This window comes from Salmo salar, chromosome ssa01 (genome assembly GCF_905237065.1).
Source record: "Salmo salar chromosome ssa01, Ssal_v3.1, whole genome shotgun sequence".
Classification (NCBI taxonomy): Eukaryota; Metazoa; Chordata; class Actinopteri; order Salmoniformes; family Salmonidae; genus Salmo; species Salmo salar.
The window spans coordinates 118,546,484-118,563,064 of record NC_059442.1 but is presented as its reverse complement, the minus strand read 5'-3'; the positions used below and the strand labels follow the sequence as shown (position 1 = coordinate 118,563,064).

Sequence of the window (16,581 nt, the reverse complement as noted above, 5' to 3'; positions counted from 1 at the left end):
CGAGGACAGGAAGGTCTGTTGGCCAACCCGGCCAGCATCTACGACCAATCTACCGAAGCGCAGCTCAGAGTAAATATTTATTGCATTTTCCTTTTCCAAATGGGCGGTAATTTAGAATGCATAAGATAATGTATTTACGATAGCATAGCTGCTGTTTCTGTGTTCCTAAATCTTCCCGCTCTTTCATTCAAGCCCAACCCCTTTCCTTTGTGTAACCAGCTTTCATACAGGTTCCGTTCACCAGGGGTGAATTCTGTATGACATCATTGTATTCTGTGTATTTGTAATTCTGTGTGATTAGTTAGGTATTTAGTAAATAAATAATTAAACCATATTTGTATTGCTGATTCAACTTGTTAGCCAGGGTTAGTGAAGATAACCAAGAATTTACAACTTTCATTATGAGACTGAAAATAAGACAAGGGTTAACCCTTTCACGCGTGAGTTCCAAATATCTCTAACGGTTGCCACAGCGTGAGTTTTTTTATGCACGTGATGTTAGAATGTTCTCTCCATTCCAGAATGTGATTGTTACGTAACAGTGCATTTAATCCGCGCTGCCCTCAAACCAAAGCACGCAGACTGTTTTTATTTATAGGCTGTTTCAACTTCAATTTCAAATGATTTTCTAACAAGTTTTTATTTTCTAAGAACAGTTTGAATTTAGGTGTGTTCCGCCTCCTCATTCATTCACATAAAAATAGTCATTTTTACTTTTGCGGACAATTTAATTTTTGGGACATTTCTGACCCGGACAAAATTCCCCAAGCACCTTCCAATTGTTTGTGCAGTTCAAGTCTGCAGACATTTGCTAATCTCCCGTCAGAACAGGATCTGCACACGTGTTCACATTTTCCATCTGTTGCCCTCATTGTTTTCGTTACTAATAATAACTTTGGAAATGTGTGCGTTTCTATCAAAGTAAGTGCATTATTACGTTGTAATAGTTTATGTATGTCGTTTCTATTGTAGCGTACTGTATGTATGGAGCATAATAGATTTGTGTATATTCTTTATAACCGCGGACACGTGAGGTAACGTTACTCATTTTATAACCTTTATGTTATATTCAATCGTGCTTAGGTAGCTAGCTACATTTTTCTATCAGCTCTGTAAAACAATGCTAATTGCGTCAGAGAAGTATTATCTTGTGTTGTATTTTGAAGCTACATGGCCTTATGACTCCCTAGTGGCGCAGCGGTCAAAGGCACAGCACGGGGTCAAAGGCACAGCACGGTGCTAGAGACGTCACTACAGACTCCCTGGTTCAAATCCATGCTACGTTTCTAAATAAGTGCCTTATTACGTTATAATAGTTTCTGTATGCCGTAGCGAGAATAATGTATACTTCTTATAAGCGAGGGGACGTTACTCATTTTATAACTTTACATTTTAGTCATTTAGCAGACGCTCTTATCCAGAGCGACTTACAGTAGTGAATGAATACATTTCATACATTTTTTTTTTCTTCCGTACTGGCCCCCTGTGGGAATCGAACCCACAACCCTGGCGTTGCAAACACCATTGCAAACACCATGCTCTACCAATTGAGCCACAGGGAGGCCCACCTTCATGATGTTATATTCAATCGTGCTTAGGTGGCTAGCTACATTCTTCTATTAGCTCTGTACAACAATGCTAGTTGCGTCGGAGAAGTATTAGCTTGTGTTGTATTTTGAAGCTACATGGCCTTATGACTCCCTAGTGGCGCAACGCTCAAAGGCACTGCATCTCAGTGCTAGAGGCATCACTACAGACACCCTGGTTCAAATCCAGGCTGTATCACAACTGGCTGTGATTGGGAGTCCCATAGGGCAGCGCACAATTGGCCCAGCGTTGTCCGAGTTTGGCCGGTGTAGGCCATCATAGGTAAATAATAATTTGCTGTTAAATGACTTGCCTAGTTAAATAAAATAAAACATATGACCATGGTTTGTTTATTTGGTCTATTCAGCATGGCTCTGTTCTGCCCTGCCTTGCCCCCTTGTGGAGCTCAAAAGTTAGTTTCTTACTGTTATAACTCAAATCTGTGATTTTGTCAATGCAATAAACTATTTTTATAGCTGTGTTTATTATGTTATTTGTAATATTGTTTTATTGCTATATCCTTATATTGTATTCTAATTAATAATTCCTCTTTATTCTGTACTTTCAGAAACCACAAACAGTATTTGCCAATATCATAACTGGACATCTTTCGAGCTGAAGATTGAGGACAGCTTTTGTATGCTAACGTTCTCTCCTTAACAGTTTTACTGGATGGAAACACAGCAAGAAAACACATAGGCCAATATGTAATAGTCGTCTATTTTATTGAAGTATTGGTAGTTGGTTCAACAACAACTTGTTTTACTAGAGGACAAAAAATTGAATATGCATAACCCATATTTAATATTCATGCAGTGACTGAACAACAACTGCATTTCCACCCCCACCTCTAAAGGCATAGTATCATGGCAGGTCACCTGTCAAGTCACCTGTCAGGTCAGTCAGTCACTTATTGCTGCAGATGTGCTCAATAATACTTGAGCATGTGATACTCCTCAAAGCATGGTGAAATACATAGAAGTGTATCACAAGCTAAACACATGTATTTTGTCAGCTTCCTCTGCTTACTTCTCCTGGCGCCAGACAGGCAGACTTTGCAGTGCCTCCGTGTGCGACTACCTTGAGCAGCAGTTTGAGGGACTTTGCAGGGAAAATGCCGTGCAGTGAGGCGTAGGGGATTGTCTAAAGCAGGGCGACCCCCAGTGGAGGGGCGCCGAGGGGTGTGGTGCTCCTCCAACAGCTCTCTCATGAGGTTCTCTCTGTATTTTTGGTAGGTAATTACTTTACCTATGAGGGAGTGGGGAGGATGAGGAAAGTTAGAGGATGATGAGGCAGTGGGTAGGTTGGTGAGATATTGTCACTGTAATTGCATAATGGATTTGTATGTGAACTGTACATCCAATTACAAAAATACCTTGTTCAGTAATCATCTCACCTGTTAGTTGGCGGTGAACTATGCTGCCGTTGAGGACAGCAGTGTCGATCAGCTGGAAAAATATCTTCTTATACCACTTGGTCGTTTTCCGAGTGCATTCCACAAAGCTGTTTATCATGTCCGCCTTATCCACGGCCCCCATTTTGAGGTTATAGTCTAGCACACAATCTGGTTTTATCTTTCTCTCTCCCGTCAGGTGGTCCACCTTCCCTGTGGCCGACATGGTTGCTGTATGGACAGTGGAGAGGACATGGACGTCTCTTTTGTCATGCCACTTTACTGCCAGCTGTTGACCGTTCTCCTGGAACTCCACCTCCCCTCTCTGCATCTTCCTGCATCCGAATGCCAGCATCCCCTTCCTGTTCGACCTGACTGTGCCACAGGCCCCTGTGCTGTTGGAGAGCAGATGCTGGAAGAGTGTGGGACTGCTGTACCAATTGTCCACGTACAAAGTGTGTCCCTTGCCGAGATGAGGAGCCAGCATGGTCATCACCACGGACCCAGACACCCCAAGCCCCTCATAATGTTTGATGTCAGTGGTAGACCCTGTGTACACTATAATATCCAGGACATATCCTGTCTTCACGTCGCACATGACAAAGAACTTGACCCCAAACCTGTGCCTTTTGGAGGGAATATATTGACGGAACGCCAGCCTACCTTTCCATAACATCAGGGACTCATCAATGCATAGGTCCTTGTATGGCACAAAGAGCCGACCAAATGCTGATGTCAGGCTGATAAGAACAATTCTTATTTTGTAAAACGGGTCACTTAGGATGGCAGTAGCATTGTTGACAAATGCAGGCATCGCAGCAGAATTAGGAAGCGGTCTTGGGAAAAGAGGGTGGCAAAGAAGGGAGTTGCAAACATAGGATCTGTGCTCCAGTAGTCTCTTAGGGAGTTCTTCTTTACTATCCCCATGAGGAGGACTGTCACCAGGAAGGTATACATTTCACTAATTGTGGTTGTCACCCATTTAGCGAGTTTCCCCCTCACTCCTGGCTCTCTCTTCTCCTGTAGCTCCAAGGCATAGCGATTGGTCTCCTGTACTATGTTTCCCACGAGCTCCTCTGTCAGAAACAACTTGAAGCACTCTGCCTCAGTTGGAAATGGCAAGGGGCGTTGCACTCCAGACTGGGACTCGTCAAAGCAAACAGCAGGGCCAGGAGGGGTGAAATGGCTGGCGGCCTTCCAGCTACCACAGAACTCTTGTACTTCATCCACTGTCGGTCTGCCTCCATCACCACCAGCATCTTCAAAGGGACCTGGTACTTCGTCAGTGGACAAGGGAACCTCAGATTCAGGGTTCTCAATGGCTACAAGGTTAGGGGGCAGCTCCTCACTGTCACTGTCAGAATCTGATTCCTGACTTTCATACTCAGACTCATTGTCAGAATTTAAAAAAATCTCCAGAATTTCCACATTTGTGAGTTGTCTCCTTTTGAAAGACATTGCTAATGCTACAGCTTAGCTCACTAGCTACATACATAAACAACAACACTGAATGGCTCAGAGTGAGAGGGTACGTGATTGACTGCCGGCATGCGTCACTTGTATCAATAAATCACCATCAGAAAATGTTTTGTGTGGTAATTATTTGTGTATTTACTGTTTTATTCACATGTTTTCAATTCTAGGTGACAAATCATGCATTCCGATTCTTGCATAGATTGTAATGGGCACATATTATGTGTGTAAAATACTTATTTGAAGGTTAGACTGATTATGATGAGCTAAGCTAATTCCAGCTATGTGTATGGAGCCATGTTTGTTGACATACAATGCATTCTGGGTTTCACGTAATCGTCTGACCAAAGATGTTATAACAAAATGAGGTGAGTAAGAGTTCACTCATTTTTTGAAGACTTCTGGAAATGAATGGTGGGATGTGAACGACAGTAGACACACCCCTTCAACGTGCATACTATAAACAGACCGAACTCATCTTGTCTGTTATTATCTTCGGTTTCTGTGAGGAAAAAAATGCATGGCTGCGCGCTGAAACTAATCGTCGGATTACTTTCGATTTCTAGAAAGTGTTTTACTCAATTATTTTGATCAACGGTGAGCAAACCCGTGATGTGATTAATTGTAAATAGTAATTGCTATTAGCTAATTCATAGTGTAGTTTATGTCAGCCGAGAGTTAGAAAATATGACCGCTTGTGTTGCGTCAATCTTTCCTCAGCGCTAGGACAAATGTAGCCTACATTTTTCCGGTTAGGATGATTGTGTTATGCTATAGATACTTCTGTGAATATCTGAACATTGCATCCAAAAATAAACTGCTCACATTCTGGACATAACTTTGTAAGGACTGTGTTTGTGTAAATAGTTTCTGAAAAAAGTGTGGCCAGCTGCGCGCTGAAACTAATTGTCGGATTACTTTCAATAATTGTACATAGTAATTGCTATTAGCTAATTCATGGTATAGTTTACGTAAGGACTGTTTGTGTAAATAGTTTCTGAAAAAAGTGTGGCCAGCTCAAATGTTGATTGTTGCGTCATTCGAAACTGGCCGTTCTAAATGAGCATTCTAAATTAGTGTTCTAATCACACGGGGTGTGATCGTATGTTTCAGGGACCACTGTAGAACGATCACACCCCGTGTGATGGTACGTGTGAAAGGGTTAATATTGACTGCTATCGATGTAAAATATTACAAAGTATTTTAAGAGTTCATTCGGAAGATAACGGCTCTATAAACGTTCTTCCGTGGTGCCCCGACTTTCTAGTTAACCTCTTACATCTAGACGTTCCGCTAGCGGAACACCTGCTCCAATATCCAATGATAGGCGTGGCGCGAATTACAAATTCCTCAAAAATACAACACTTCAATTTTTCAAACATATGACTATTTCACAGCATTTTAAAGACAAGACTCTCCTTTATCTAACCACACTGGCCGATTTCAAAAAGGCTTTACAGCGAAAGCACAACATTAGATTATTTCAGCAGAGTACCAAGCCAGAAATAATCAGACACCCATTTTTCAAGCTAGCATATAATGTCACAAAAACCCAGAAGACAGCTAAATGCAGCACTAACCTTTGATGATCTTCATCAGATGACACACCTAGGACATTATGTTATACAATACATGCATGTTTTGTTCAATCAAGTTCATATTTATATCAAAAAACAGCTTTTTACATTAGCATGTGACGTTCAGAACTAGCATACCCCCCGCAAACTTCCGGGGAATTTACTAACAATTTACTAAATTACTCACGATAAACGTTCACAAAAAGCATAACAATTATTTTAAGAATTATAGATACAGAACTCCTCTATGCACTCGATATGTCCGATTTTAAAATAGCTTTTTGGTGAAAGCACATTTTGCAATATTCTAAGTACATAGCCCAGCCATCACGGGCTAGCTATTTAGACACCCGGCAAGTTTAGCCTTCACCAAAATCAGATTTACTATTATAAAAGTTTGATTACCTTTTGTTGTCTTCGTCAGAATGCACTCCCAGGACTGCTACTTCAATAACAAATGTTGGTTTGGTCCAAAATAATCCATTGTTATATCCAAATAGCGGCGTTTTGTTCGTGCGTCCCAGACACTATCCGAAATGGTAAATCAGGGTCGCGCGCATGGCGCAATTCGTGACAAAACATTTTTAAATATTCCATTACCGTACTTCGAAGCATGTCAACCGCTGTTTAAAATCAATTTTTATGCAATTTATCTCGTAAAAAAGCAATAATATTCCGACCGGGAATCTCCTTTTCAGCAAACAGAGGAAAAATCACAAAGACGGGGGCGGCCAGGGCACGCGCCTAAGCCCACAGTCCCTTGATCGGCCAATTGAGAAAGGCGATAATGTGTTTCAGCCTGGGGCTGGGATGACGACATTCAGGTTTTTCCCGGGCTCTGAGCGCCCATGGAAGACGTAGGAAGTGTCACGTTAGAGCAGAGATCCTTTGTAAAAGATAGAGATGGCAAAGAAGTTCAAGAAATGGTCAGACAGGCCACTTCCTATAAAGGAATCTCTCAGGTTTTGACCTGCCATTTGAGTTCTGTTATACTCACAGACACCATTCAAACAGTTTTAGAAACTTTGGAGTGTTTTCTATCCAAAGCCAATAATTATATGCATATTCTAGTTACTGGGCAGGAGTAGTAACCAGATTAAATCGGGTACGTTTTTTATCCAGCCGTCAAAATACTGCCCCCTAGCCATAACAGGTTAATTACATTTACATGATTAGCTTAATCAGGTAATATTAATTACAGAGAAATCATTTTATAGGTTAGCATGTCATATCACTTAATCCGGCATAGCCAAAGACACGACATATTGGTGCCCCGTGTGAGGAATCTAAAATAGGATGACGCTTTCATTTTGATTCAGCATATATAAAATTGAAAAGCAGATTACATAATATACCAAGTTTATGATTACATTATGGGAATTGTAGACCGGAATTATTGGTGCGTGTGTGTTCCGGAGAATCGCCTCCGTGTTGTGCTCTGACGTAGTCAGTGGGTAGCATAAACTATACATGTATGTATGATGGCTGATAAACGCTGGGCTATTTCGGCCTCGCGTGTTTCAGACGCGTGTTGGCTAGGTCATTATTAATTTCTCGAGCGAGGACAAAGAGCCAGCCTATTGAAATTTAGGAGAGATTAGCTTGACCAGCGATAAGTATCTCTCTGTCTCTCTCGCGTTTCGATGCAAGTAGACCACGGTGCATTTTGTTGTTTGCCGCGAGTTCCGGTTAAAACATCGTCAAATATCGCAGAAAAGGGTTTGAACATAATACGTTATAAGTAAAACCTTTCCCTTGCCAAGGGAATCCTATGTTGAGCATTTTTCAGGCATAAAGTAGCATTAGCTTGCTCGAGATGCTAAGCTAACAAAAGGGAAAACAGCCATTTTGTTTTGTGCCACATTGTAATTCATCCGACTTGCGGTACGAAAGTCCCGCCCTGGGTACTTCCGTTTGATTTCAGTGTGTGCCAGTAGGGACCTCTGAAGAGTCACCAGTACTTTCCTTCAAGAATAATTAGTCAGGTGACACTCAAGTCGTTACTCATGATATCCAGACGGATATCGATGTCTTATTCAATTGAACTAATAAGTGAAATTGCCAGATTTACATTCTCAAGTGGATCTTTTAAAAAAATATCCAAATTGATGAGTTTTCTAAATGAGACATTGTAATCTTTTTTCCACATTAACCTAGATGAATAAACCTCTCAGGTTAATTAAAGTTTAAATCCCAAATAGCCTATACAGGTTTTATTTATCATTAAAATTGATCAATCAGTAAAATTTGGTTTTTGCAAAACCCATTCAGTAATCCAGTACTGACAGAAGTCCCGCCCCAGCGGGAATCCCATGTGGCTTCGGCCCAAGGAAGAAGTGTACCATAGTGGGGAGTGTTCCCAACATTTGATCTACTGTTTACACTTATGATATCCAATCAATGGAGATTGTATGGATTATCATCTCATTCAATTTAATAAATTAAATTGTTGAACATACCTTAACCTGTTGGGTCTAGGGGGCAGCATTTGCACGTCTGGATAAAAAAAATGTACCCGATTTAATCTGGTTACTAATCCTACCCAGTAACTAGAATATGCATATACTTATTATATATGGATAGAAAACACTCTAAAGTTTCCAAAACTGTTTGAATGGTGTCTGTGAGTATAACAGAACTCATTTGGCAGGCAAAACCCTGAGACATTTTCTGACAGGAAGTGGATACCTGATGTGTTGTATTACCTTTAAACCTATCCCATTGAAAAACACAGGGGCTGAGGAATATTTTGGCACTTCCTATTGCTTCCACTAGATGTCACCAGCCTTTACAAAATGTTTTGAGTCTTCTGGAGGGAGATCTGACCGAACAAGAGCCATGGAACGATGATGTCCCATTAGACACCTGGCGCGCGAGTTCATGTTGGGTACCCTCGTTCCAATACGTTATAAAAGAGTATGCATTCGTCCACCTTGAATATTATTCATGTTCTGGTTAAAAAGGCCCTAATGATTTATGCTATACAACGTTTGACATGTTTGAACGAACGGAAATATATTTTTTCCCCTCGTTCATGACGAGAAGTCCGGCTGGCTTACATCATGTGCTAACGAGACGGAGATTTTTGGACATAAATGATGAGCTTTTTTGAACAAAACTACATTCGTTATGGACCTGTGATACCTGGAAGTGACATCTGATGAAGAGAATCAAAGGTAATGGATTATTTACATAGTATTTTCGATTTTAGATCTCCCCAACATGACGTCTAGTCTGTATCGCAACGCGTATTTTTCTGGGCGCAGTGCTCAGATTATTGCAAAGTGTGATTTCCCAGTAAGGTTATTTTTAAATCTGGCAAGTTGATTGCGTTCAAGAGATGTAAATCTATAATTCTTTAAATGACAATATAATATTTTACCAATGTTTTCTAATTTTAATTATTTAATTTGTGACGCTGACTTGACTGCCGGTTATTGGAGGGAAACGATTTCCTCAACATCAATGCCATAGTAAAACGCTGTTTTTGGATATAAATATGAACTTGATAGAACTAAAAATGCATGCATTGTCTAACATAATGTCCTAGGAGTGTCATCTGATGGAGATTGTAAAAGGTTAGTGCATCATTTTAGCTGGTTTTATGGTTTTGGTGACCCTGTCTTTGACTTGACAAAACATTACACACAACTCTTGTAAATGTACTGTCCTAACATACTCTAAATTTATGCTTTCGCCGTAAAACCTTTTTGAAATCGTAAAACGTGGTTAGATTAAGGAGATGTTTATCTTTCAAAGGGTGTAAAATAGTTGTATGTTTGAAAAATTAGAATTTTGACATTTATTTGGATTCAAATTTGCCGCTCTTGAAATGCACCTGCTGTTGATGGAGTGCACCACGGGTGGCACGCTAGCGTCCCACCTAGCCCATAGAGGTTAATCCGGCATAGCCAAAGACACGACAACACTAAATCGGAGCTGAGCCGAGCTGTACTTGGCTGGCCTGGTTAGGGTAAAGAAACTAAATCGGAGCCAAGCCGAGCTGTACTTTGCTGGCCTGGTTAGGGTAAAGAAACTAAATCGGAACAGACATACCGCAGTGTGTCATCAGGTCCTCGTGGAAGTCTACAAGTTGTTGTCTGATGTGTTCTGGACACGGACAGTCCACCTTCTCGTCCTTAAAGCTCAGCAGCATGTTGATCTGAAAGGAGAACATCACTGAACGGTGAACGGTTAATATTGTGGAGTAACCCTAACCCGGACCTGAACGGTACCAACCTGCTCAACAAACTCATGGCCCTGATCGGTTAGTATTGTGGAGTAACCCTAACCGGGACCTGATCAGTACCAACCTGCTCAACAAACTCACGGCCCTGATCGGTTAGTATTGTGGAGTAACCCTAACCCGGACCTGATCGGTACCAACCTGCTCAACAAACTCACGGACCTAATCGGTTAGTATTCATTTCGTGGTTGGGTTAGGGTTGGATTAGGGTTAGGGTTGGGTTGGGTTAGGGTTGGGTTAGGGTTAGGGTTGGGTCAGGGTTAGGGTTAGGGTTGGGTTGGGTTAGGGTTGGGTTGGGGTTAGGTTGGGTTAGGGTTAGGGTTAGGGTTGGGTTAGGGTTAGGATTAAAATTTACGGTCCCTAACCCTAACCCTAATCCTAACCCTTATCTTAACCCTAACCCTAACCTTTATCCTAACCCTAACCCTTATCCTAACCTCAACCCTTATCCAAACCCTAAACTTAACCCTTATCCAAACCCTAAACTTAACCCTATCCAAACCCTAACCTTAACCCTTATCCCTTATCCAAACCCTAAACTTAACCCTTATCCAAACCCTAAACTTAACCCTTATCCCTTATCCCTTATCCAAACCCTAAACTTATCCCTTATCCAAACCCTAACCTTTATCCAAACCCTAAACTTAACCCTTATCCCTTATCCAAACCCTAACCTTAACCCTTATCCAAAACCTAAACTTAACCCTTACCATAACGCTTATTCTAATACTAACTCTAATCCTAACCCTATCCTAATCCTAATCCTAACCCTAACCTTAGCAGGCAGTGCTTATCAACAGATAGTTTGTTGATAGTATGACCATCTGTAGACCTATAGATGAAACATCTGGACAATCCAGATAAAGTGAGACCAAGACTTGACCCAGAAACGGTGGGGAACATAACACGTGAATACAGTGAGGGACAAAAGTATTTGATCCCCTGCTGATTTTGTACGTTTACCCACTGACAAAGAAATTATCAGTCTATAATTTTAATGGTAGGTTTATTTGAACAGTGAGAGACAGAATAACAACAAAAAAATCCAGAAAAACGCATGTCAAAAATGTTATAAATTGATTTGCATTTTAATGAGGGAAGTAAGTATTTGACCCCCTCTCAATCAGAAAGATTTCTGGCTCCCAGGTGTCTTTTATACAGGTAACGAGCTGAGATTAGGAGCACACTCTTAAAGGGAGTGCTCTTAATCTCAGTTTGTTACCTGTATAAAAGACACCTGTCCACAGAAGCCATCAATCAATCAGATTCCAAACTCTCCACCATGGCCAAGACCAAAGAGCTCTCCAAGGATGTCAGGGATAAGATTGTAGACCTACACAACGCTGGAATGGGCTACAAGACCATCGCCAAGCAGCTTGGTGAGAAGGTGACAACAGTTGGTGCGATTATTCGCAAATGGAAGAAACAAAAGAACTGTCAATCTCCCTCGGCCTGGGGCTCCATGCAAGATCTCACCTCGTGGAGTTGCAATGATCATGAGAACGGTGAGGAATCAGCTCAGAACTACACGGGAGGATATTGTCAATGATCTCAAGGCAGCTGGGACCATAGTCACCAAGAAAACAATTGGTAACACACAACACCATGAAGGACTGAAATCCTGCAACGCCAGCAAGGTCCCCCTGCTCCAGAAAGCACATATACATGCCCGTCTGAAGTTGTCCTCAGAATTATTCAGATGTTCATTGGCAAACTGGGTGAAAGTGATGTGGTCAGATGAGACCAAAATGGAGCTCTTTGGCATCAACTCAACTCGCCGTGTTTGGAGGAGGAGGAATGCTGCCTATGACCCCAAGAACACCATCCCCACCGTCAAACATGGAGGTGGAAACGTTATGCTTTGGGGGTGTTTTTCTGCTAAGGGGACATGACAACTTCACCGCATCAAAGGGACGATGGACGGGGCCATGTACTGTCAAATCTTGGGTGAGAACCTCCTTCCCTCAGCCAGGGCATTGAAAATGGGTCGTGGATGGGTATTCCTTCATTACAATGACCCAAAACACACGGCCAAGGCAACAAAGGAGTGGCTCAATAAGAAGCACATTAAGGTCCTGGAGTGGCCTAGCCAGTCTCCAGACCTTATCCCATAGAAAATCTGTGGAGGGAGCTGAAGGTTCGAGTTGCCAAACGTCAGCCTTGAAACCTTAATAATGACTTGGAGAAAATCTGCAAAGAGGAGTGGGACAAAATCCCTCCTGAGATGTGTGCAAACCTGGTGGCCAACTACAAGAAACGTCTGACCTCTGTGATTGCCAACAAGGGTTTTGCCACCAAGTACTAAGTCATGTTTTGCAGAGGGGGTCAAATACTTATTTCCCTCATTAAAATGCAAATCAATTTATAACATTTTTGACATGCATTTTTTTAGATTTTTTTGGTTGTTATTCTGTCTCTCACTGTTCAAATAAACCTACCATTAAAATTATAGACTGATCGTTTCTTTGTCAGTGGGCAAATGTACAAAAACAGCAGGGGATCAAATACTTTTTCCCTTACTGTAGATGTAACATAGTATAAAGATATTCACTGATTGACTGATTGATTGATCTACCTGTTCCTGAGGAGGAGATCTGAACTCTTTGGTCTTCCTGGCAGTCAGGGCAGCCGACATGTTGAGCGCCTGCATGACCTCGTTATAGCGGAACCTCTGGTTGTCCTGGAGACGAGCCACGAAGTCATCGCTGAAGCCCACCACCGCCTCGATACGGTGGCGCACCTGACAGTCACACAGGTACTGGAGCAGGTGGCACATCTAGAGAGACACAGTCCGGTTAGCAACGAGTACACTGCAGGCAGCACATCTAGAGAGACACAGTCCAGTTAACAACGAGTACTCTGCAGGCAGCACATCTAGAGAGACAGGGTCCAGTTAACAACGAGTACTCTGCAGGCAGGCAGCACATCTAGAGAGACACAGTCCAGTTAACAACGAGTACTCTGCAGGCAGCACATCTAGAGAAACACAGTCCAGTTAACAACGAGTACTCTGCAGGCAGCACATCTAGAGAGACACAGTCCGGTTAACAACGAGTACTCTGAAGGCAGGCAGCACATCTAGAGAGACACAGTCCAGTTAGCAATGAGTACTCTGCAGGCAGCACATCTAGAGAAACACAGTCCGGTTAGCAACGAGTACTCTGCAGGCAGGCAGCACATCTAGAGAGAGACACAGTCCAGTTAGCAACGAGTACTCTGCAGGCAGCACATCTAGAGAGACACAGTCCAGTTAACAACGAGTACTCTGCAGGCAGCACATCTAGAGAAACACAGTCCAGTTAACAACGAGTACTCTGCAGGCAGCACATCTAGAGAAACACAGTCCGGTTAGCAACGAGTCCTCTGCAGGCAGGCAGCACATCTAGAGAGACACAGTCCAGTTAGCAACGAGTACTCTGCAGGCAGCACATCTAGAGAGACACAGTCCGGTTAGCAACGAGTACTCTACAGGCAGCACATCTAGAGAGACACAGTCCAGTTAACAACGAGTACTCTGCAGGCAGCACATCTAGAGAAACACAGTCCAGTTAACAACGAGTACTCTGCAGGCAGGCAGCACATCTAGAGAGATACAGTCCAGTTAACAACGAGTACTCTGCAGGCAGCACATCTAGAGAGACACAGTCCAGTTAGCAACGAGTACTCTGCAGGCAGGACATCTAGAGAGACACAGTCCGGTTAACAACGAGTGCTCTGCAGGCAGCACATCTAGAGAAACACAGTCCAGTTAACACCGAGTACTCTGCAGGCAGCACATCTAGAGAGACACAGTCCAGTTAACAACGAGTACTCTGCAGGCAGCACATCTAGAGAAACACAGTCCGGTTAACAACGAGTACTCTGCAGGCAGCACATCTAGAGAGACACAGTCCAGTTAACAACGAGTACTCTGCAGGCAGGCAGCACATCCAGAGAGACACAGTCCAGTTAACAACGAGTACTCTGCAGGCAGCACATCTAGAGAGACACAGTCCGGTTAAGAACGAGTACTCTGCAGGCAGCACATCTAGAGAGACACAGTCCGGTTAACAACGAGTACTCTGCAGGCAGCACATCTAGAGAAACACACTCCAGTTAACAACGAGTACTCTGCAGGCAGCACATCTAGAGAGACACAGTCCGGTTAACAACGAGTACTCTGCAGGCAGCAGAATCTAGAGACACAGTCCTGTTAATAACGAGTACTCTGCAGGCAGCACATCTAGAGAGACACAGTCCTGTTAACAACGAGTACTCTGCAGGCAGCACATCTAGAGAGACACAGTCCAGTTAACAACGAGTACTCTGCAGGCAGGCAGCACATCTAGAGAGACACAGTCCAGTTAACAACGAGTACTCTGCAGGCAGCACATCTAGAGAGACACAGTCCAGTTAGCAACGAGTACTCTGCAGGCAGGACATCTAGAGAGACACAGTCCGGTTAACAACGAGTGCTCTGCAGGCAGCACATCTAGAGAAACACAGTCCAGTTAACACCGAGTACTCTGCAGGCAGCACATCTAGAGAGACACAGTCCAGTTAACAACGAGTACTCTGCAGGCAGCACATCTAGAGAAACACAGTCCGGTTAACAACGAGTACTCTGCAGGCAGCACATCTAGAGAGACACAGTCCGGTTAACAACGAGTACTCTGCAGGCAGGCAGCACATCCAGAGAGACACAGTCCAGTTAACAACGAGTACTCTGCAGGCAGCACATCTAGAGAGACACAGTCCGGTTAAGAACGAGTACTCTGCAGGCAGCACATCTAGAGAGACACAGTCCGGTTAACAACGAGTACTCTGCAGGCAGGCAGCACATCTAGAGAAACACAGTCCAGTTAACAACGAGTACTCTGCTGGCAGGCAGCACATCTAGAGAGACACAGTCCGGTTAACAATGAGTACTCTGCAGGCAGCACATCTAGAGAAACACACTCCAGTTAACAACGAGTACTCTGCAGGCAGCACATCTAGAGAGACACAGTCCGGTTAACAACGAGTACTCTGCAGGCAGCACATCTAGAGACACAGTCCTGTTAATAACGAGTACTCTGCAGGCAGCACATCTAGAGAGACACAGTCCTGTTAACAACGAGTACTCTGCAGGCAGCACATCTAGAGAGACACAGTCCAGTTAACAACGAGTACTCTGCAGGCAGCACGTCTAGAGAAACACAGTCCAGTTAACAATGAGTACTCTGCAGGCAGCACATCTAGAGAGACACAGTCCAGTTAACAACGAGTACTCTGCAGGCAGGCGGTCCTCCAAAATGATTCTGCTGTGTCGACAGCAGACTCGCCCACCGGTCTAACTTACGTACCTGCTTTAAGATCAAATCAACTTGTATTTTGTCACTAGCGCCAAATACAACAGGTATATAAAAAGATATAATAGAAATATCAAAATCACCTGCTGGAGGTCGGCCTTGACTTTATGACAGGTTATATTTACTGGACAGATAGTGACTTATGACAGGTTACATTTACTGGACAGATAGTGACTTCTGACAGGTTACATTTACTGGACAGATAGTGGTTTATGACAGGTTATATTTACTGGACAGATAGTGGTTTATGACAGGTTATATTTACTGGACAGATAGTGGTTTACGACAGGTTATATTTACTGGAAAGATAGTGGTTTACGACAGGTTATATTTACTGGACAGATAGTGGTTTATGACAGGTTATATTTACTGGACAGATAGTGGTTTATGACAGGTTATATTTACTGGACAGATAGTGGTTTATGACAGGTTACATTTACTGGACAGATAGTGGTTTATGACAGGTTATATTTACTGGACAGATAGTGGTTTATGACAGGTTATATTTACTAGACAGATAGTGACTTATGATAGGTTACATTTATGGGAAAGAAAATAGAAATAATTCTGCTACATGGAACCAGAATGATATCACTGCCTGGTTCTACGGCTGCAACATCGAGAGCATCCTGACGGGTTGCATCACTGCCTAGTATGGCAACAGCTCAGCCTGCGACCGCAAGGCACTACAGAGGGTAGTGCGAACGGCCCAGTACATCAATGTGCCAAGCTTCCTGCCATCCAGAACCTCTATACCAGGCGGTGTCAGAGGAAGGCCCTAAAAAATGTCAAAGACTCCAGCCACACGAGTCAAATAATGTTCTCTCTGCTACCGCACGGCAAGCGGTACCGGAGCGCCAAGTCTAGGTCCAAGAGGCTTCTAAACAGCTTCTACCCCCAAGCCATAAGACTCCTGAACATCTAGTGAAATTGCTACCCGGAGTATTTGCATTGTTCCCCCCAAACCCGTTGCGC

The 16,581-nt window shown here is 43.0% G+C and overlaps 1 protein-coding gene and 1 long non-coding RNA gene across 6 annotated transcripts in view; one reads left to right on the top strand and one right to left on the bottom strand.

The window, feature by feature from the left end:
• ryr2a (ryanodine receptor 2a (cardiac)) overlaps positions 1-16,581 on the bottom strand; it is an 812,428-nt gene that overhangs the window by 319,597 nt on the left and 476,250 nt on the right. Inside the window, exons 39-40 of the mRNA XM_045687844.1 lie at positions 12,852-13,052; positions 10,087-10,192 (exon numbers count right to left, since the gene is read on the bottom strand). Of these exons, the coding sequence (XP_045543800.1) occupies positions 10,087-10,192; positions 12,852-13,052 (307 nt within the window). The remainder of the gene's footprint in view (positions 1-10,086; positions 10,193-12,851; positions 13,053-16,581) is intronic.
• Positions 774-3,692, top strand: LOC123724415 (uncharacterized). 5 transcript variants are annotated; one of them, XR_006756952.1, is made up of 5 exons: positions 774-921; positions 2,156-2,294; positions 2,404-2,484; positions 2,636-2,818; positions 3,180-3,692. It is a non-coding gene; the product is annotated as an uncharacterized lncRNA (long non-coding RNA). The 5 variants fall into 5 exon arrangements; XR_006756954.1 differs by lacking the exon at positions 774-921 and adding an exon at positions 1,828-1,869; XR_006756953.1 differs by lacking the exon at positions 774-921 and having other exon boundaries at positions 1,912-2,294; positions 2,632-2,818.